Here is a 21,218-nt window from a genome sequence, read left to right on the forward strand (position 1 = left end):
CATGCTGATCCGATGTTATCGATGATGGGGAAGCAGTACCCGCGCCCCGTTGTGGAAATCCACGATCATGCAATGCGCCATTAGGTGCCCGAGCCCAATCAGCGATCACCAGAGACTAGCATTGGGGCTCTCAAATCCGCGCCCCCGTTCTGACCCCGTCTTCAGCTGTATGGTTCATGACATGGCCAAGTGTACCAAAAACGCCACGAACCCGTCAGGCACCCATGCATCGAGTCAGTCTCTGGGGTAGTGTCCGCAACGCCTTCTGCTGTCTGCGTTCCTCTCATGATGAACCGTCTGCCACCACTGCAACCACACTGAATTATAGTTGCAACATGTTCGCTGATCAGCATCTTGCAGCATCTGCGTCGATCAGCAAGGCCACCAACACTCTCTTTGATTGAAATACCCCAGGATTCCACGTGGATATCGGATTCTCCAGTTCAGTTCGCCATCTCAACGAATGCGCTCTCTACCTCACCCTCATTCATCTCATTACTTTCGAAGTCGACGGAAAGACACCTGACTACCTTCACCATGTCGGACAAAGATTCAGAGTCCGGCGTCACTGGCGGCGTACAGGCCAGCATTCCTATCCTTATGACCATGTCTGCATTCCTCGCCATTGGAATGTACAACATGGTTGAGATCCTCTTCCTCATCTTCGCCGTCTTCAAACAACGCCGCGGGTTGTACTTCTGGAGTATGCTCATCGCCGCAGGAGGAATCGCCCCTCACGCCATTGGGTTCATCCTTAAGTTCTTCCAGGTCACGAAGCTTGACCTGCTCTCGAGCGCCATCATTGGTGTGGGCTGGGTCACTATGTGCCCGGGACAGTCCCTCGTACTGTACTCACGCCTGCATCTTGTTGTCGCGGACGCTAGGAAGATCAGATGGGTGCTCTACATGATCATCTTCACCACGATCGCTCTCGGTGTCCCTCTATTCACCTTCGCCATGGGCGCGAACTCCAAAGATTCCCTCAAGTTTCTCCCGGGATTCGAGATCTACGACAAGGTCCAGATTGTTGCTATTTCAGTCCAGGGTAAGTGTTTCCATCCGAGTCGCATGTGAGCCAGACACTGACTTTGTGCGTCTGCAGAGATGGCCATTTCGGTTATCTACATCTTCCGAACAGTAAAGATGCTCCGTGGAGATTGTGGTCGACGACGTGGATCTCTACGAAAGCTTTTCATCCACTTGATCATCGTCAATGTCGCAGTCCTGGCCTTCGACATCACGCTCATCGCAGTCCAATTCTCCGGCCACTACGAAATTCAAACCACATACAAGACGGCTATTTACAGCATCAAGCTCAAGATTGAGTTCTCTGTCCTCAACCGCCTTGTCAATCTTCTACAACACAAGAACCTCTTCGGCGATGGCGCTACACGTTGCCATGACGTGGAAAGGTGGACGGACAACAGGAGGACGTACAGCTCGAGCAACCGTGGCGGATTCACAAAGATGGAGGAGAGTGGCTCGATGGCGAATAGCGACAAACACTCTTCGGTCGTGACATGCCCGGCCAAGGCCAGCTTCCGCATGACAGGGAAAGCTGATGTGGAGTTGGATGACATCATGGATGATGCTACGTTGTACTCGGAGGGCAGCAAGAGCCGAAATAACTCGGGCTGCCAGGGCGATTGTCGCAGTCAGTGTTGATACCCAGGTAGTGTACCGTAAAGGCGACCACTTACTATATAACGAATGAAATAATGACACAATATACCCCAAAACACGTTCACTATGCGGTTGACTGTTGCTACGATGTGCATCTTGTCGTCACGTCATGAAGCATCAAAGACAGCAGCACTACCTGTCAACCAACCTATCATTATAGCACCAGCCCCATGACACACTTATGCCGCAATGTCGTTTTAGTAGCCCAACCTTACCTGACACCAGGTGAAGTTGTCTCTCACTGCCCACAGCCACGTTTTATCGCCACGCTTGTTGGCTAACCTCTTACAAGTCCATCGCATATACAAGCTGTCTATTGTGGTAGAGGCTTCTTCCATCCTCCACCAACCTGCTTCTACCCCAAAAGTCGATTCTTTCAGCATAATTCGCTCGTAAGCAACTTAAAAGTCCAAAATGGGCGCCACCACGCAGCACCCAACGACTCTACAGCCAGCGAAACCTCCACCAATGGCAGCCCCACAGAAGGTTACCTACTCCGACATGTTTCTCGATATGTAAGCAGGTGATGTCGCAGTCTAAAGCGACTCCTCTAATGCCAAGAAAGGATTCAGGGCAGCTCCATCACGGTCATCGTTGGTCAATATTCATCATCTCGGACCTACACCCTTCCTGTCGCTCTACTATGCGTTCACTCTATCTACTTCCGCGACCAAATTACTCGTATTAACGCCACGGTGTTGAAGGACCATACAGCTAGCAAAAAGCGCAAACTCTCCACTTCCAACAATGACATGGTGGTGATCAAGGAAGAAGATGGAGAGCTTGCCACAGAGGAAGACACGAAAGAGAACGCAAAGAATGAAGAGAACATCATCAGGTTGCCAGATGTGGATCCCGCCATCTTCGGTCTTTTCCTCAAGTTCATCTACAAGGACTCATATCCATCCAACGTGGACGCGAGGACTCTGCCAAACAATGCCCATGTTTACCCGAGGACAGCCAGCGCAAACACCGCTGCTTCCATTCCAGCGACAACACTGGCACCTCGTCAACCACCCACTCAGATGGCATCTCACTTCCAGCCCACCTACCCGCTCACCCCCGCTCAAACCCCAACCCGAACAACCATGCCACCCCCTCCTATCCCACACAACATAACCTCTCCGCAACCCATCCCCCCTTCAATCCACGCCTGGCTCCTCGCCCAACGTCTCGGCGCCCTCTCCTTCATGAACCACACCATCCAACACATCTACTCCGGTATAGGCCGTCACTTCGCCCTAACACCCACACTCATCGACCACGTATGGCGGGAGACCACACCCTCATCTTCTCCCATATCAACGATTCTAACACCCTCCCCTCTCCGCAACCTCCTCCTCCACACTCTGACGACCTACTGGTCGCAGCCAGGCCCGCAGCAGAACCCCAACGCCATCATCTTGCGCTCGCTATCCGTGTCGCACGGACAAGGACATCTCTCGACGGGGTTGAAAGACGCGTGGGATAGGCTGTTTAACGAACATGAGGATTTGAGGAACGAGTTTATTCATGGGTTACAGGCGGGTCCGGGGCAGTTGGGTGCTGTGGGGGCGTATTTCGCTACTTCGGCTACTGTGGTCGTGGGAACTGGGGGTGGAGGTGGGGGTATGGGTAGGAGCGAGGCTGTGAAGGGAAAGGAGAAGGAGAAAGGTGAGGGTGTTGGATGGGTGGATACGGGCAGGGGGGTTATCATTAAGGATGAGGAACATGGTGGGATGAAGGTTTTGAACGAGACGAAGGCGACTCGTGCCTAAGGGGTGCTCCCTTTCTGCTGATGGATGTCTTCTGGGACGACACCAAAAGTTTGGAGGGATCGGCGTTGGAAGCGTACAAAAGTGAACGGCTTAGGCCAACTATGATTTTTGGGCAAGGAAAAGTTGGCGTATCGATCATAGAGTCATTACTCCATCATACCTTATCTACGGTGATCGTCGGGTATTTACATCGTTTGCTCAGTTCCTCAGCTCCTCGTCTGCTCATTACCTTTGCACAACCCTTCATATCATTACATCCGTTTCCTTTCAATATACACGTCGTGACTTATCGCAAATACCATGAATGTACGACCCTTAACGAGTCCAAGCATCAGCAACACGCTCCTGCCACTCATGCTCCATATCCTCTGCACACTGCTTGCAGACTCCCATACGACAAACATGAATGTCGCACTCCCAGAGCTCTTCTTTGACATCTTCGTTGCAACGGTCGCAGAAAACAGGGACAGAAACATGCTGTTTGAAGCCAACAGCGGTGTGTAGATACGGTCGGACTTCCAGACTGTTGATGGCGACCTCGTCGGGTACGGTCTTGAGGTTGATGGGGTGGAAGATATGGCCGTTCTTTAGACAGTAGTGCTCTTTGGATGACGAGCTGGGCGGGAGGGGAGGTGTAGCGTAATCTTCTTTGGGAAATGGGGCAGGAGGGATTTGCTGGTCGGCAAGTACATCGAGATCGAGACGTTCGGAAAGAGGGCGTTGTTTGGTGTGGTCGTAGTCAGACATCCAGTCTTGGACAAGAAGACGTGACTCGTCACGGGGAAGCTTCACTCTCTTGTCCTTGTCGAGGCGGCTGAACTCGCTAGCGGAAAGAGGACCACGCATCACGGTAGGCTGGAATTTGTTAGTTGCATCTGTAGTGGTTGAGAGATACTTACGCACCTCCACATGCTCACTGCGCTCGTTGAATGGACTGATCTTTTCGTCATGTTGAAAGTAGTAGGTAGGTTTGAAGGGGGCCTTGAGCTGACTAGATAGGGCTAGCAGGGGCAGTGGGTTAGGTGGGGCATCCGGTGCGACTCGTGTGGGTGGTGCAGGCGGTGCCAGAGGTACAGCTGATTTCTTCCTCTTAGGCGCAATATCGACAAGCTTGACCATACCGGGTGTGACCCGCATGAAGGGTACGGTCGTGGCGTCATGTAAGGTGGGCTCTTCGTCCAAGTCATCCTCGTCTTCGCTGTCAACCTGGCTATCCGCACCACCGCAGAGTTCACACTCTCCTGGAGCGGCGTGACAACGCTGTGCAGCTGCAAAGTCTGCTTTCATGGCTTCGTTAGACGCCTTCAGGGTAGCGTATGTGGTGTCGAGAGTGAGTCTATCATCGTCGTTTTGGTCTAGCACAGCCTTGCTAAGTGCTAATCGCGTCTCTGCCTCGTCAAGCAAACGGTCTTCAACCGTTTGCAGTGGGCCGCGGAGGCGGAACACCGTAGATTGCAGTATTGCGCCATTTTTGACGTCAACCTCGCTACCAGGATGGGCCGCGAAGTCGTCTTGCTCGTCGTGAGTGGCCTCGTCAATGACTTCGTCTGTGAGTGAGAGGTCGTCCTCTTCCAACTCGTACCTGATATCTGTTGTGAGCAATGACTCTGACCGAGATAGCGGTGCCTTGGAAGGAGCTTTTGCATACTCAGAGATATCGTTCAGCTCAGGATCATGTTCGCTGATTTTGTAGGAAGTGCGCAGCTCATCGTGCGACGTCTCTGTGATGGGTGCCATCCTCTCGAGCTCCTTAGGAAGCTTCTTGCGCATACGTCTTCTCCGAGCTTCGGGAACAACGGGCGGAACTGGTGGGAGCGAACGGAACTGACCATGGCGTTCGGCGTCGCTACTACGGTATGTATCAGTATGTTCTTCTGGACGCCACGCTAGAGAAACAGCTGCGACGCGCCCCATGTCGGCTTCACGGCTAGCATTAGATGGTGCAGATGGGAGTAAGCCTAACATTCGCTGAGCTTTCCGGTTAGTGTTGCCCCAGAAGCCCTTGGGCTTTGCTGGCTCCGTGTCAAGGCCCTCTTCCGTGAATCTCGTCTGTCTGTCCGACGCGCTCTTCTGAGTGGTTATTGCCGACATAGAGCCTCGCCTTGTCGATATTGGGCGTATCGGTAGGCTATCGTAGCCGCCATCGTTCTGGGCTGGACGGCCTACAGAGGTACTCCGGGGTCTACCAGGGCTAGGTCCAGGGTCCACGCCCAGCAACAGTGCAGCCTTGATAGGCGTCAGCGGCGGTAGAGGCGACAGCTGGGGAGTAGGCTCATGGGAGCTGCTCGGGCGGTCTTGGTCCTTTGCCTTGCGGCCGAATTTGCCATGCCTCTTCTTACCCTCAGTCGCTGCTGTTGATGCGCTTCCTGTTGTGGGTGTAGGCGAATGGGCGGCCGGCATAGTCGAAAAGCCATCGGATGGGCGCGCTGGGAGAGGGCGATGACGGTCGCCTGGAGGGCCACTGTTGTGTGCGTAGGAGTTGACCATAGGATTCGAGGGCGCAGAAGGAGGTGAAACATGAGAATGTTCAACTTGATCCGTATGCTGTGCTGCGGTGACACCACTCGCATTCTCCCTCCCGGCGAGTGAGTCAAGACCGAGATTGGGCGTAGTGTTGGAGCGCGGTGCGTTGGAACGGCGCGTGTTGCGGCGTCTCTGGCCGCCAACCATCACGGCGGCAGGGCGCATGCTCCACGCGGGGTTGGCGGAATCAGGTACGACCATTATCCCAAAAGAGATATATTTTCGTGTACTGTAGGGTAGTGCCGATTGGCGGTGGTGCAGGTGCGCGATTCGAGTGCGACGAGGCAATCAAACCAGAACGAAACCAGCGACCCAGACCAAAGAAGAAGCGCGACACCTATCGGTGCATTGGGAAATCGCAATCGGGTTGCGGTTGTGGAATGTGGTGATCCACTCAAGTGGTGACTCGACCACAACAAACCGAGCTTGGAGCTCTGTCCACCAACAAACGGAGCGTGTTGCCGCACAGTAGCGGCAGTGAATGAGGAAGGCGCGGCATAAAGATGACGTAGCCGAGGAGAAGCTCGAGACCAGCGAGTGAAGGAGGAAATGAGAGAATCAGTCGCTTCCGATATGTTTACTACGCACGGTGACACCTGTTGAAAAGACACCGATTTGGGAAGGAGCATGTTGCGACGGAAAGAACGACCCCGAAGAAGAGAATTAGAGAGTAAATAGAGTTAAACGACGCTACGAGAAAAAGAAGACCTTTGCTCCTACAAACCATGTAATAAGATCTGGGGGTATCTTTGTGTACGCGATTGTGCTACGATCCATGACTTCGCTCGTGTAGCATCCGTCTCTGTGCACTGATCTCAAACCCAACGTCACGTAACACCCACTGCACCCGAGACCGAAAACGCTTGACTGACCCTCACAAGAAGTTGAAGGATAGACCAGGGAAAATTTCTGAACCTGTGCTACACGCTGGAAACGCGGATGTTATCTCGACGTCGCAACTTCGAACTCCTGCGTCTAAGGGCTGCCATCGTTTGTCTGAACCATCGACGAACTCGATGCTACGAGCCCGTTGTATGTTTGTCGCTCTTGGGGCTGCTAAGCCTCGCGACCTGCTCAGTGACCGTGCTCCCACTTCTTGCTCGTCCAGCCTCTGGCGACGCAGGGATATCGATAGAACTCCTCAACCCAACTCCGCTGATCCTACCAGCAGGTGTTACCGGTCTTGCTTCCTCAGAAGGCTTGGGTGGTTCGCCAGTCGACTCCATTGAATCCGGCTCGCGGGTCAATGTAGCTGACTTCGATGACTTGCTGCTGGGACTTGCGCCAAGACCTCGGTGAACCTCAAGTGTGCTGGATCCATGGAGGAAGTCGGAGATGTCTGCATCGCTCGTGCCTTTGCCATCCGGTGTTTTGGGTGGACCTCCGGAAGGACTTCGCGGGCTTCTGGGCATGTTAGGCTGGAAGAACTTCTGGACAGCGTTGCGGTCATCCACTTCATCCTCCTCGTCACTAGTCTCCCCGAAGTAAATACTGTCCCAATCGCCCGAACCCACACTACGGGTCGAGTCGGTCGTATTCGATCTCTTGGGTATCCTTAGACTGGGCGGCTTGAGCGGGGCTAGTTCGTCCGCGACTTCCCTCATCTCGCTATCAGTGCGCTCGATAGGTGGCTGCAGTCGCTCCTGTCCCTTCACGTGTTCGCCGTCTTCGTTAATGGGCTTGTTCACAGCTTGTGCACGATCAAGGGCGGGCTCCTCTTCATCCCGAGTGTTTGCCGAGTAAGTGTCTGCGAAGTGCGTATCGCAAAGGTGCTTGACGACAGGCCAGCCATAAGCATTAGCAAACATACGACGTACTATCATGTTGTTATGAGCGTCGGGCTCAAGGCTGACGAGAACCTTGCGCCAAGAAAGGTCCTTGTGATAAGCGCGAGCGATCTTCTCTTCCACGCGCATCACACTCTCGTCGACACTTGTTGTCGATGCCTTGGAAGCAGTACTGTCACCAGAAAAGTTGCGGATTGGCTTCGTTTTCGTAGGTGGAGGAGGAATGTCTTCAGGATGGTAAATTCTGTCGTGGAAGATGGTGCGTGCTCGAGTGGACGGGTCTGTGATCCAGGACTGAGGAGGAACAGGAGGGTTGATCAGGTCACCAGCAGACTCGAAGATGGTCGTTTTGGGTGGTGCTAGGTGGCTCTTGGGATTATCGACAATTGAGTCTCCACGGGTTGCTTGGGGTCGCTTCCTTGGTTGTGCGCTATGTGACGATGTCGCGTGGTCTGCTTCAGCCGGAGAAAGCTCGTCTTCTTCGTCTTTCCCAATAGTCTGACTACGACTAAACATCTTCTTGTCGCGCGAAGTGTGCTTTCCAGTCGGCCTGATGTAGCTCCACCACTGCATCAATGTGTTTTGCGGCTGAAAGTACTGGTCGTTCGGCTCCTTGGCTTCTGGACTCTTCTTCCCTCCTTCGATGGCCTGGTGGGCTGTTGGCTCTGCAGTAGATACTTGTACTTCGTCTTCCTGATTTGTGACGTCGGCGCCTGGCAGAGGTACGGTAGTATCGTTGCCATTATAGGTTGGCGATTCAACCCCAGAACCCTCATCGTCCGAGAATCCAATTCTAGAGGGGTTGGGCGAAGAATTCTGCCCAGTAATCTGGCCGTAACCCCATACCGCTACTGTGCCGATGAGACCGTTCTCTCTGCGAGCCTTTTCAACACGACCCAAGCCTCTCCAGTCTAGGAACAGAAGACAGCTTGTACGTAACGGTACTATACCATCGTTGACAACATTGGAGTACAGAGTACGGTTTCGGAATCTTCGTAAGACTTGGTGCGCTGGGCCAGTAGGCAGGATGCGCAGCAGAGGCTTTGCGCCGGGATCTTCCTGATGCTGATCATGCGTCTGGTTACCAAACACGTTACCCATAGCCGTCCAGCCGCTCTTTGCCAATGTCGGTGCCCTCCAAGTAAGACCGAGATCCTGGCCTGACCTCCCCACTAGGCCAAAGTCCAAGGCAAATTTCACATATGTGGGGTTCTCATTGCTCAGTCCTAAGAATGGAGACGCCATAGCGATGAAGTTGATGGGTTTGATTGTGTCAAAGAAGTTGGGAGAGTGCTTGTGGATGTATGCGATTGCGTACGTCTGTACCAGTCCTCCGAGAGAGTGGCCGATGAAGCTGATGCTTGTGAATTTGTATGCACGCTTGTCATGTCCTGGGGATGTGTGCATCACACTGCTACCGTGATGGGACGGTATGCCTTCGTCTGGCTTATCCTTCGTTGGCGAAAATGTGTTGGACAACTTCTGCCCCATGGACTTCTTGATCGGCAGGTATGGTTGATCAGGGTAGGTCAGGTTCAACACGTACTTAGCGAGTCGCTTCCCGAGATACTGGATACCACGTTCTGTACGTATCACGTTGCCGTCGAAACCTCGAACAATCACATCTTCTTCATCGTCATCCTCCTCATCATCTGGTATGTCCTCTTGGCCGCCTGACAGTGGTGCTGTCGACGCATCTTGATCCGATCCGGTCTTCTTGGCTCCTCTTTCCTCTCTTCGCCGCCGTCTTCGATCTTCCCGCGCTTGCTTTGCCGTCGCATCAATGCTCTCTTTCAGATATAGCATGTCCGCGCCAAGATTGCTGTGTAGACCATGAGTTACTATCACAAGGTGTATATTCTTCTTCTTCTGTCGGTTCTCCGTCGGACTGCTATGATCTTTCGACTTTCTTGAAGAGACCTCGTCCTCCTCCTTCCACTCTGGTAGTTCCGGTGTATTCCACAAGCTCGTAGTATCGTCAACCACTAGCTTGACCGCCTTTGAATACACCCCCTTAGGCTGTGCCGGATGGTGCGACACATGTTTCTGGCTGCCCTGTTGGTGGTCTTGCACCTTTCCTGGCGTTCCATGGCTATTGCCAGTCACAGCAGTGAAGCCTAGGTCTAGTGATCGCTCGTCGCGTGCCACCAACAACTCGTAGTTTACAGACGCGGAATTGGAGAAAATGATTTGCGACGCGATCTCGATGATCCATGTGAGGCTCTTCGGGGTGCCGTCGTCCTCCCTGATATCGCTTCTGTATTGTTCCGGAACAGTCAACTTGGTGTTCCAGTATCCACCAGCCTTGACATTAGGCTCAAAGTCAGGCTCGCCGTATGTTGCGTCGGACTTTTTGTTCGGGTTGAATGTTGAAGGGTAGGCGGATACGTGAATCGTGTATGGCCCGTGGAGGTATGCGGCGCGTAGAGGGATGGCGGAAGAGTTTCGTATGCGAACGTGGAGGCTGGAAGGAGGCGGTAATATGCGGTCTTCGGAGGGGGTGTATGTGAGCGTGTATCTGCATGGCGACTTAGTATTCCGTCCTACAATCTCCCTAAATGTTGTCGCGCACTGCCCATCTCGTATAGGCAGTGCGTACAGCATCCATGCCATCCCGCCGGCAGACCCTGAGAACTCACCTCACAACCTCTCCCACCTTGACGCTCCCCTTTTGATGCAGCAGCAACATCTTCAGCGCGCGCTTTTCCTCGGCTTCGCGTTCCTTCCGCGACTTGACACACACAAAGTACGAGGGTTCAGGGCGTTTGCGGCCCGTGTCGGCAATGTGAGCGAGGGAGTAGGTGCGAGGCGTGAGCAGCATTTAGCGGATCCAGCGGAGACCGGTACGACCAATGGACAACAGCCACAGGCGCGTCATAGGACATGAGTAGTTGTGGCTGATCGCTCCATACGAAATAAATATGGAGCACAGCGAACGTCGCGATGGCCGGAAGGGATGATGTATGTAGACTGCGAAGTTTAGCGACCTGGTGATGGTCACGCACGCGCTCGTCGGAGATCGTCGCACGTCATTGCTCGCGTGGCAGGCGCGCTGCACGAGGGAGCTGGCAGGTGTATCCCGACCGAGATCGATCTGCGTGGTTTCACCATCTTGACAGGCTTACAGAAGCTTGACGGATATGTCAGATGCAGCATCAGATAAGCGATGATTTGTTGGTCGTATTTTACGCGTTCTCGGGTTCCAAGACACGCCCTGCGCCTTCGTCGGAACGCTCCTCGGCCAATTCCGACCTCATTCCTCCAGCCTCCTTCTTTCAACACCTTCATCACTACTCATCCGCGGCATGCGTCCAACGCATCGAGGGACCGCAGGCTTCCTTTTTGTTAATAATTCCGTTAGATCTGAGTAACATGTATACCTCATCGTGCATTTTGGATCGACGCGGTACCCTGCATGAGGACGTCTGTAGACCCTCAGGTACTGATTAGCGCAGCCACGTATTCTGCAACTTACTTTTCAGATCATCGCAGTACATGTCCTACGTACGCCTGGATATTCTCAGGTCCTTTCTAGATCGCGGAGTAATCACGAAGATGACGTGTGGAGAACTTCAACAAGCTATCACGGAGTTGGACGCAGTCTGAGTACACATTCTTCTCACCAACATCATCTTTTCAGGTTCGACTTCAAGTTGAAAACCGGATGTATAATTGCAAAGTCTATATCGAAAGGTCTAGGGGTATTCGCAGTATCATCCCAAACGCCTTGCTAAATCGATCCCGAATGCAAGACTCCTTTCACCGACCAAGACTCCAGAAAGCAAATACGAAGGAAAGTGTAGTGCCCTCCTCCATCTCAGGCCGCTCCAGAACCGGGAGAGCCGCCGCTAGGAGAGCCAGCTGGACCCTTACCCTTGCCGAAGGAGGGTGACGTTGGTGACTGTGGAGATCCTTGACCTCGTCCGGAGCCGGCTGAGCCGCGACCTCGTGGAGTATTGGACCCGCGACCAGCTGATCCACGGCCAGATCCTGGCTGACCACCAGAGCTAGGACCTCGAGGAGTAGAGGGGCTGCCGCGACCGCGACCGCCAGAAGGAGGAGAAGTAGCAAGGTTTCCACGTGTACCTTGAAAGTATTAGCTCGATCTCAAGAGAGATGTGACGAGGTCGCTACTTACTCCTCGAGGGAGTCGAAGGAGGTTGTTCAGCACGGTCGAAGACAGAATCTCCTGCGAATTCATACTCCTCCTCAGGATCTATAACATGTCAGCAATCATATCATTCTCTTGATCAACATGAAACTTGCCTTCACCCAGATCCTCTCCAGGCAAGCGATCGCCCCTCACAAGAGAAGCATGTTCCTCCATCTGTATTTCCCAGTACTGGTGCTCAAAAGCGCCGAACTTGGGACGGCCAGGTTGCGTGTACTGGAACTTGACTCGGCGACCAGTAGGCGGGTCGAATACGCGGTAGCCGGAGTCGTAGAACTGGAGAGCATCCCCCATGTTGCAGCGTACATAGTCTTTGCCTTGGAGTATAATGAAGCTCCTGGCGTTCTTGTCGCTACCAGCTACCCATGTCGCCTTGTCCAGAGAAGAGCCGTCACCACCATCGTTTGCGCCTTGAGGTAGGGCGGTAGGTCCGTACTGAGGTGGGTTGGACATGTCGGCTTGAAAGTGTGGTATGAGTAGTGTGTTGAAGGGTTGAAAGTTGTATATAGTAGGCGACTCAAAGGTATAGTGTGAGAGAGGTGTTCGAGATTTGAAAGAGGTATGTATTAGTCGAGGTGTACCGCCTATACTGATGGATTACTGATTAAAGAAAGAGGCAAGGAGGAACCAGATCAGCGGTTTATATGGACACCCCAGATCCGAAGACAGGAGCCCAAGACCGTTTGCTTTAGGCGTCAGGTGCATTATGGCGCCATTATTCCCGTCTCTCACTTAGCAAAAGTGCCTCAATGAAAGGTCTGAAGGTGCGGTAAGAGAGCGCTACAAACAGCCTTCACTTGGAGAAAGAGCGATGACGGCATCAGTTACCGGCGGAGAAGGAGCGGCGAAAGAGCGGAAAAACACCTGAGGAAAGAGCGGTGGTGGTGCGCCCCTGACATGATCTCGATACCGCCTATATGGAAGAGATGGAGTGGAGGGTGTGAACCGATGTGTTATGAGAGCCTCCGGCGCGACTTCATATACAGATTTCTGCGCTTGCTTCTGGTGGGCGCCTGGCTTAAGCAAGCAGTTTCCTCCATGTCGCGCCTATGCCAATTGTCTTGTGCAAGCTCGACGATGACCTCAGTTCCATATTGCTACGCAAACGACGGGATATGGTCTGTCACACGAGCATTTCGTTGTAAAGCAACTCAGCGTCAGATGGCTCGGTAGACATTCATCAATGTGTACTATAGGACATTACGCTTGCATTATATGATACCACATGACATTGAGACCCGTTTGTCGTACCAGAGCTCGAACTTTTCTACTCCGAGAACAGACTCTCAAGAATCATGCCGTACGCCTCCGCTGCCTGCACAAGTTCATCTTGACTCAACATCTCATCAGGCGTATGCGCGACCTCGATTGTACCAGTACCAAACAAGTACTTTTTATCCACTTGCGGCAAGCTGGGAATATCCGTTCCAAAGAACACAGGCGCGACTTCCAGGCCCTCAACGTCAGTGTCGAGGATGACCGCGGGATACCTAGCGTTCGAAAAGACGACCTCGAAAGTAGCATTTTCCTCCTTTGCGCGCGTTTCGAAAGGCGACAGCATTCCAGCGATCATGTCTTGCACAAGGTCGACTGCGTCGTCTTCGCTGCGAGCTATACGAACGGCGATACTTGCGTTAGCATGGTCGGGAACAACATTGCTAGCGACTCCACCCGCAACAAGTCCAGCGTTGAGAGTTGTTGCGCCTAGTAGCTCACTTCTCGGTAGAGCCGGTTCGAGCATGTTCAGACCAACGATAGCTTCGGCAAGATAGTTGATGGCGCTCACACCGAGCCAGGGATATGCAGAGTGGGAAGATCGACCTGTGATATCCAAGCTCACACCCAGGTATCCTTTGTGTCCGCTAGCTAGCTTGCCTTCCGTTGGTTCCCCGAAAATACCTGCGCGGAAGGTGGTGTTGGATGCGTACTCGGCGAAGGCTCTCATTCCAGCGCCGCCAGTCTCTTCGGCGACAACGAACAGCATTCCTAGGCTGGGCGTATCGGTCCTAGATTGGAAGAGCTTGTGGGATGCGATGATCATGGTTGCCACGGGGCCCTTTGCGTCGACCGAGCCACGTCCGAAGTGGTAGATTGTGCCGTTCTCTTCCTTGCGCTCGAATGGGTAGAATGGTGGTACCTAATTTTGTGTCAGACGTTGTTGTTGGAGCATGTCTCGGTTCGAGTATGCTTACAGTGTCGATATGACTAGTGATCAGAACTTCCGGCCAAACTCCCTCATCTTTGAGCTCTTGGGGATAAGCGAAGACATTGAAAGTGCCAGTGTCTCCAGCAGGGATTTCTTCGACGTAGTAACCCAGATCCGAGAGATATTTGGATATAAACTCTGCGCATTCAACCTCATCCCCAGATATAGAGGGGATATTGACTAGCTCTTCATGAAGACTGTACAGGTCTTCCGTCTCCTCAGTAGTAAGAGTCGCTGAACTTGATGCGGATGGACTGGGAGAGCTCACAGCCGATGGTGACACTGAAGCTTGCGGCGCTGCTATGGTCAACCCCAGGGATGCCAGAGCTGCCAGAGTTTTGATAACGACCATCTTGGCGTTTGGTATGAGTGTTGGCACTTCAAGGATGTTTCTGCTACTTGTGAACCAAGGGCATACCTCATTCTTATACCTTCAGCACAGCCTTGAGACCTCGGAAGTCGAAATCCAATCCGCAAAGACGCAATCCGCCTTAGTCAGGACCTACGCTGAATAAACATTTGAGACGACAGGGTTTAATGCGAGGCATGGATACTTGAAGGTTGGCGTACGTCGTTCGGCATTCAAGTTCCTCGCTTCGAGGTTTGCGGAACGTTCTATCCTGGCGTGACCAAGAAGCCATATCTCCTAGAGATACAGTGAAGACGTTTTACTGGAGTGTCGACGGACTACAAGCACAAGCCAAGGACATCGTTGCAAACTAACGCATCTAGCTTGATATGATGGGAGAAGATAGCTAGTTTACGTAACCCTTGCCGCATTCTATTGTTCACGATAGCTTCTTCTTCCGCGGTTTGGAGAAGAACGGGATGATGTCAACCGCGACAACGGCCGCAAACGCGGGGTGCGGAGCTGTTATCGAGCGCAAGGCTCTGATAAGCGGTATCTTGGCGCCATGGCAGCATAAGAAGCGTCTTGGTAGTTGCCCCGGCCTGCCATTTCGGATATTTGTAAGGCGAGTGTTGTAAAAGGGTACAAGTCTCGGACGTGGGCGCGTCAAGCAGTGGATGAGCGCAACTGGGTTCCGCGCGCAATCAAATATGTAGACGAGCCGAACCTTAGCTAACCCCATGGAATCTGATTTAACCAATCTTCGTCAAAAGAACTATACAGTAGCTGCACCGTGCAGTCGCGTGGGAAGGAACGGCATCGTGATGATGCTATCGCGGTACCTGGTCGCTACTGCCTTTCATGAAGTTACCAGAACGCGGCTGAAAAGGCCCAAGCGAACGGGATCGGAGCGAAACAAAGCGTCGGTGAGTACAGAGAGAGATATGAAGAGATGGAAGAGAAGAAGAATCGATGTTTTGAAGTGGTGGTGGTAGCTGCTATGATTGGGCCGACACGCGTTCGCGACGTGAGTTCGAAGGGAAAGTCGCGACTGCAACTACCGCCAACAACAAAGGGGACCCACGTATAGCTAGTCAGTGTGAGAGTTTAATATCCTTGATTACAATCCCTAGCATCGCGATCAGACACTCTTTGCAGCAGCTGACGTTCGGGAGCTCACACACAAAGGACCGAAAGTGGATAGCGCGCCGCCCTTGACCGCCGACTGACGACTGACGTACATCGGATGGATCATCAGCTTGAGCCACTCCACATCTCCGCCCGCGTATCCGTGAGGCTTGAGCTTTCGCTACCTGTAAGTCCTGGTCTTGCATCTCCCACCTAAACACCTACACCCAAAGAAGACGCCCAACGACTGCAATCATGTTCGGCTTTGTCGCCGACGGTTTGACGTAAGTATTACCCCGCCCCCGCCTGCAGCTGCCAATTCTCCAACAAACTTTGGGGCTTGATGAGGTATCGTGAGCTCGCCGCTTGCTTACTTGGAGCTCGCATGACCGCGATATGTAGTATTTTGTTTTTGCTGCGACGTATTCGCAGAGAACCTAGCTAATATGGCGATAGCGTTGCAACCACCGTCTTCTTCCCTATCTTCGCCTCCTACAAAGCTCTTCACACCTCGGATCCAGCCCTCCTCGCACCCTGGCTGATCTACTTCGTCGTCCTCTCCGCCTTCACCGCCGTAGAGAACACCTTCGACTTCATCCTCAGCTGGGTACCCTTCTACTCATGGATTCGCTTCTTCGCACACCTTTACTTGATCCTGCCTGGTTCGCAGGGTGCAAACTACCTGTACCAGGAGTACATGGAGCCTTTCCTATACCACCATGAGAGGGAGATCGACGAGTTCATTACACAAAGCCATGATCGTGCTAAATCGGCAGGCATGGCATATGTCGAGATGGGCATCGAGTGGGTCAAGGTCAACGTTCTGGGCTTCGCACCTGGAAAGCCGCAGTCGCCGAGACCTGAAGGACAGACGTACGCACAGAACCTCATGAGCAGGTTCCAGATGCCGTCGGCGAGGGGCAGCAACGACCTATACGGGCTTGTCAACCAAGCACTCAGCGGAGCCAGCGCACTTTACGGTGCCGGTAGCGCAGGCACTCGAGATGCGCAAGCCTCAGATCTGAGCCGCGGCGCCGGGAACCTCGTCCCAGACTCCATCCGCAACAACAACGACCGACTCGATTACGTTGCGTCGCAACGCCAGCGCCTCGAGACCCTCCTGCAAGCCTTCGACCGCGAACAAGAAAACATCCGCACACAACAAACAGGCGGAAGCAGATACCACGAAGTCAACAGGAGTACTGGAAGCCTCTCTGGTAGCCTCTCCCGTAACAGGAGCGAAGCGGAATTCGACAGGATCGAGCGCGACGAACTGAGCTCGGGCTCCGACCGACCACCGTACCCCCTCACACCACCCGCACTCGGTCGAAGGACAAGCAGTGGCTGGATGCCGTGGAACTGGCAGCGTCAGGAACTCCCTCGGGACGACCCTCTGGCGTATGGAAGGGAGCCAAGTGATGTGAGGAACAGATCAAGGGCTTCAGGTTTTGATCTAGGCGATCGCTAGAAGAATCCCTGGAGGACAAAATCTGTGATATGACGGTGATGTTTCACGGCGTTTGGACAAGATGGTAGATGGTATTCTGCTAGGCTTCACAGGTACACTGAAGCTGTGTATATTTGGTATCCCAATTCATGAGTATGAGTAGGACTAGTCGTCCTGGTGATGTTACAACCTATGTGTACAACCACGTCTGGCTTGCGTGAGGTTCTATGCCTGATTTTCCTGAGATTGGGTCTACTCCTTTCCAGCTATATGATTCCGGCATGACTCAAGCCCTTTTACAACTTCACCTCCTTGTACGGATACTTGGCGGTATCGTCCTTCCTCAGCACAATCTTCCTCTTCTTCTTTGTGCTCGCATGCTCCACCCACACCTCCTTCGTCATCTTATTCGTAAAATCCCGAATGAAGCGCGGATCCCAGAGTTCAGACGCGATACCCAGATCTTTGCAACATCGCATCAGGGCATTCGATTTGCAGCCTTCGGTCGCAGTGGGAATGCCGTCGGGGTCGAAGTATTGTTGCTCGCCACGGGCGATGGAGACGAGTCTGAATTATTCGTCAGTATGAAGTTGCATGAGACAGCGAAAAGGTGAGAAAGAGCAACATACCGTCCCTGCACAATAAGTCCATACTCCCTCGTCACCAACTTGCCCGTAACAATACTCTCGCCTCTCGGCGCGAGACCCCAGCCTCCAGGTCCAAACGCCTTGTTCAATATCCGCCTGTACTTGATCTCAGGCAAGTATATGATACCGTCGGGCTTCACTTCCACGTCATCTTGTGTGATAGGCGCTAGTAGCAACTCTCCTTGTTCTGGTGTGAAGGATACGGACCCGAGACCGTGGTATGACCGTGTCCAGTCTATCGCTGGCACGCCTTCCAGCTCGGGCGGGGCATCGGATAGTCCGTCGGTAAGCGAGCGCTGTTTGCGGGCCGCTGTTGCTGCGCTTTCTGCGGTGGCATTACGTGTTGTTGGTATGGGTGGTTCTTTAGCGACAAACTGCGGTTGTACTGTCCGCTGTGGGGTCGCTGTGGTCGCGGGTTTTGCCGCTGTTGACGCTGTAGTTGCTGGCTTGGCAGCTGTGGAGGTACTGGTTGTGCTTGTCGTGCTCGTCGCTGCTGGCCTGGGTGCAGTCGCGTATGCGGCGAAGATGCGGGATGATGTGAAGCCCCGCTGCTGTATCCGATTGGCGATTGTTCTTGATGACGAAGCGGAGAGCAGGGCGGAGACGCCTCTGCGTGCTGGTGTCGCTGCCATTGTGACGTGCAAGGATGGGTGGGGTTGATTTGTTGCCCTTGGGATGGAAACGCCTCAACGCGAAGTCACGATCTGATAGCCGCACGGGCCATGTCTGCGTACACGATGGCGGTGCATTGCTGTTTGCCGATTTCACCGACTATGCTCATGGGCGAATCATCTTCATTCGCATTAGCATTGCACATGTTCAGATGACGACTGCTTCTGGGCGTCGCGTTTTCGTTTGGTCGTTCTCGTTTGGTCGTTTTCGTTTGGTCCTTTCCGCATAAATTTGGCTGTGTACGTTCGGGGTTTGTGCATTCCCGAGGTCGTGTGGTGAGATATGACGACTACGTCGCTGCTACTAACATTGCTTGCAACTCGGCTCCGATAGTGACATCCAAAATTTGCAGTTTGGGGATAGTTATTTACCAGATGTACAGATCTGCCAGGAAGCTTGTCCGAATGCGCATGCGAGAGCGATTCGAATGTCCGGAAGAGTATCCATGCTGATCACCCGGTTTCCCCACAGCATCGTATGCAACGTATAAACTCAATTCTCCGAGCGATCGGCCGGTGAGCATTGCACGGACGAAAGTGTCCTATCGGAATCTGCCACACTCTGAAACATATTTGGCAGGCTTCACATGTCATATTACGCCCTGATGTACGAAACCAGGCTGTGCTCAACCCGCACAGCCATCTGCCAGACCTGATTGCCGACCCTCCGAGGGAGTGGGTTCTGGACGAGCTTAATGATCCTCATTAGCCGGACGGTGAGCGTGGGAAATATCCTCCCCACGGATGGTCGACTCGCGTCAAATGCCTCATTAGGTGCGACATTTGGGCTACTCCAGCCGATCACTTGACACTGGGTGCCTGGCTACTGGCTACCGACGTCAACGGTACTAGGCGAGCTGGCTGTGTCCCGTCTCGGCATGGCACCTACTCCGTTTCTTTTAGTGCGACGAATGTAGTGCTTGTACTCGTCTGTACTTAAAGCTTGCGCGTGCCCTGCATCAAGATCATCATATGGTGGCAGAACTCCAAGCGTCATGTCTCCAACATCAACAAACGGTTCTTCGGGAATCACGAAAATCTTCAACATGGCCTCGATACCGCACATCGTTGGTTATCTGATCGGTTTTGTAAGTACTGCTTAATTCGCGGAAGCTCGTCAGAAAAATAGCTGCTAACTTCGCATAGCTGATCCTCCGCTTCATTGCTAGAGCCATCTACCGCATATACTTCCATCCCCTCCGACACTTTCCTGGACCGAAACTCTACGCTGCGACGCGCATCCCATATAACATTGCTATCTGGAAAGGCACACGAGATAAACTCTTCCAAGACTTACACCAAAAGTATGGACACGTCGTTCGTGTCAACCACGATGAACTGAGTTTCACGGATCCAAATTCTTGGAAAGATGTAAGTTTCGCATACTTTGATACAGATATACTTGAACGCCCCCTCGACGTTCCAGGTTCGAGTTGGAATCTCCCGCTACCTTCTTAGGTGCCCGAAAAAGCAGATGTAATCTTCGCCACCGACTAACCACCTTCCAGATCTACGGCCATGGTTCCAAAGGCACGGCAGGACATGTTCCTCAAAAAGCCTGGATGAGGTATGGCACAACACCCAATCGGGAACTCAGCCTCATCATTGCCCCCGACCCAGACCACAGTCGCCAACGCAAGATCTTCACGCCCGCATTCTCCGACCGAGCCTTGAAACAACAAGAGCCCCTCTTCGTCAAGTACGTCGACAAACTTGTGTCTTCCATGAAGAACACCATCGAAAAGAATCCAACCGCGAAGTTCGACATGGTCAGGATGTACAACTTCACCACCTTCGATATCATGGGCGACTTGACTTTCGGAGAGCCACTGCATATGCTCGACAACGCCGAATACGACCCCTGGGTCCGTATCATCTTTGCCAGTCTCAAGATGGGATCTCACTTCACCGTCATGATGTCATATCCATGGCTATGGCGTGCGTTCAAGAGATACGTACCCGAGTCTGTAAATCGGAAGCGGATGGACCACTTCAACCACTCTGTAACGCGCGTGACAAAGCGCCTTGAGAAAGGCCGCGATTCCGAGGGCGTCGATCTATGGGATCTGGTGCTGGGCCAAAAGGAAGGACGAGGCCTGACCCGAGGCGAGATGGACGCAAACGCTTCCCTCTTCATGATCGCCGGAACGGAAACAACAGCTACACTCGTTTCGGGCCTAACGTACCTGCTCCTGCGCAACCCGGACTGCATGGCGAAGCTCAACCATGAGATCCGTAGTGCTTTCGCCAGCGACGCTGACATGACCATGGAGCAGCTCGCTGCATTGCCCTACTTGTCGGCTTGCATCAAGGAAGCTTTCCGTATCTACCCACCAGTTCCTCTTGGACTTCCGCGCCTCACACCGCAAGATGGAAGTACTGTTGTCGGTCAATACGTACCGCCCGGCACCATCATCATGATCCCGCAACACGCCATGTACCTGTCGGACAAGAACTTCAAGAGGCCAATGGAATTCCTTCCTCAGAGATGGATGGGTGATCCCGAGTTTGAGAGCGATGAGAGGCAGTGTGTTCAGCCTTTCTCTATTGGGTCTAGGGATTGTGTTGGCAAAAAGTAAGTTCAACAGCCCTCTCTCGATATTCATTTCTGGCATACGTACACAGACCATAGCAAGCTAACAGTAAGCTTAGTATGGCATACCACGAGATACGCTTGCTTGCTTCCAAGGTCTATTACAACTTCGATATCGAACTCTGCCCCGAGAGCAGTGATTGGAGTAACCAGAAAACATTCATTCTTTGGGAGAAGCACCCTTTGATGTGCAAGTTGAAGGCCGTCAACTAGAAGATGTTGTAGTAAGATTATGATACGAACCAATGAAATCATG

At 53.0% G+C, this 21,218-nt stretch overlaps 9 protein-coding genes across 9 annotated transcripts; 4 read left to right on the top strand and 5 right to left on the bottom strand.

The window, feature by feature from the left end:
- Nucleotides 1-537: 537 nt before the first annotated feature.
- J4E84_001199 (uncharacterized protein) lies at nucleotides 538-1,665 on the top strand (the record flags this gene model as incomplete). The annotated part of the gene is made up of 2 exons (XM_049383833.1): nucleotides 538-1,045; nucleotides 1,103-1,665. The coding sequence occupies 2 exons, from the start codon at nucleotides 538-540 to the stop codon at nucleotides 1,663-1,665; spliced, it is 1,071 nt and encodes a 356-aa protein (XP_049249351.1).
- Nucleotides 1,666-2,435: 770 nt separating this feature from the next.
- J4E84_001200 (uncharacterized protein) lies at nucleotides 2,436-3,440 on the top strand (the record flags this gene model as incomplete). The annotated part of the gene is made up of 1 exon (XM_049383834.1): nucleotides 2,436-3,440. The coding sequence occupies one exon, from the start codon at nucleotides 2,436-2,438 to the stop codon at nucleotides 3,438-3,440; it is 1,005 nt and encodes a 334-aa protein (XP_049249352.1).
- A 315-nt stretch (nucleotides 3,441-3,755) lies between these two features.
- J4E84_001201 (uncharacterized protein) lies at nucleotides 3,756-6,110 on the bottom strand (the record flags this gene model as incomplete). The annotated part of the gene is made up of 1 exon (XM_049383835.1): nucleotides 3,756-6,110. The coding sequence occupies one exon, from the start codon at nucleotides 6,108-6,110 to the stop codon at nucleotides 3,756-3,758; it is 2,355 nt and encodes a 784-aa protein (XP_049249353.1).
- Nucleotides 6,111-6,982: 872 nt separating this feature from the next.
- J4E84_001202 (uncharacterized protein) lies at nucleotides 6,983-10,571 on the bottom strand (the record flags this gene model as incomplete). Its single annotated transcript, XM_049383836.1, has 2 exons — nucleotides 6,983-10,268; nucleotides 10,390-10,571. 2 exons carry the CDS (start codon nucleotides 10,569-10,571, stop codon nucleotides 6,983-6,985), a joined length of 3,468 nt encoding a protein of 1,155 aa, XP_049249354.1.
- A 996-nt stretch (nucleotides 10,572-11,567) lies between these two features.
- On the bottom strand, nucleotides 11,568-12,374 carry J4E84_001203 (uncharacterized protein; the record flags this gene model as incomplete). Its single annotated transcript, XM_049383837.1, has 3 exons — nucleotides 11,568-11,836; nucleotides 11,889-11,966; nucleotides 12,023-12,374. The coding sequence occupies 3 exons, from the start codon at nucleotides 12,372-12,374 to the stop codon at nucleotides 11,568-11,570; spliced, it is 699 nt and encodes a 232-aa protein (XP_049249355.1).
- Nucleotides 12,375-13,188: 814 nt separating this feature from the next.
- J4E84_001204 (uncharacterized protein) lies at nucleotides 13,189-14,479 on the bottom strand (the record flags this gene model as incomplete). Its single annotated transcript, XM_049383838.1, has 2 exons — nucleotides 13,189-14,058; nucleotides 14,114-14,479. The coding sequence occupies 2 exons, from the start codon at nucleotides 14,477-14,479 to the stop codon at nucleotides 13,189-13,191; spliced, it is 1,236 nt and encodes a 411-aa protein (XP_049249356.1).
- A 1,380-nt stretch (nucleotides 14,480-15,859) lies between these two features.
- J4E84_001205 (uncharacterized protein) lies at nucleotides 15,860-17,072 on the top strand (the record flags this gene model as incomplete). The annotated part of the gene is made up of 2 exons (XM_049383839.1): nucleotides 15,860-15,888; nucleotides 16,061-17,072. 2 exons carry the CDS (start codon nucleotides 15,860-15,862, stop codon nucleotides 17,070-17,072), a joined length of 1,041 nt encoding a protein of 346 aa, XP_049249357.1.
- A 275-nt stretch (nucleotides 17,073-17,347) lies between these two features.
- On the bottom strand, nucleotides 17,348-18,330 carry J4E84_001206 (uncharacterized protein; the record flags this gene model as incomplete). Its single annotated transcript, XM_049383840.1, has 2 exons — nucleotides 17,348-17,618; nucleotides 17,681-18,330. The coding sequence occupies 2 exons, from the start codon at nucleotides 18,328-18,330 to the stop codon at nucleotides 17,348-17,350; spliced, it is 921 nt and encodes a 306-aa protein (XP_049249358.1).
- Nucleotides 18,331-19,415: 1,085 nt separating this feature from the next.
- Nucleotides 19,416-21,175, top strand: J4E84_001207 (uncharacterized protein; the record flags this gene model as incomplete). Its single annotated transcript, XM_049383841.1, has 4 exons — nucleotides 19,416-19,457; nucleotides 19,516-19,740; nucleotides 19,878-20,944; nucleotides 21,022-21,175. 4 exons carry the CDS (start codon nucleotides 19,416-19,418, stop codon nucleotides 21,173-21,175), a joined length of 1,488 nt encoding a protein of 495 aa, XP_049249359.1.
- Between the last annotated feature and the right edge of the window lie 43 nt (nucleotides 21,176-21,218).

This window comes from Alternaria hordeiaustralica (assembly GCF_023758085.1).
Source record: "Alternaria hordeiaustralica strain BMP 2776 chromosome Unknown scaffold_1, whole genome shotgun sequence".
Taxonomy (NCBI): domain Eukaryota; kingdom Fungi; phylum Ascomycota; class Dothideomycetes; order Pleosporales; family Pleosporaceae; genus Alternaria; species Alternaria hordeiaustralica.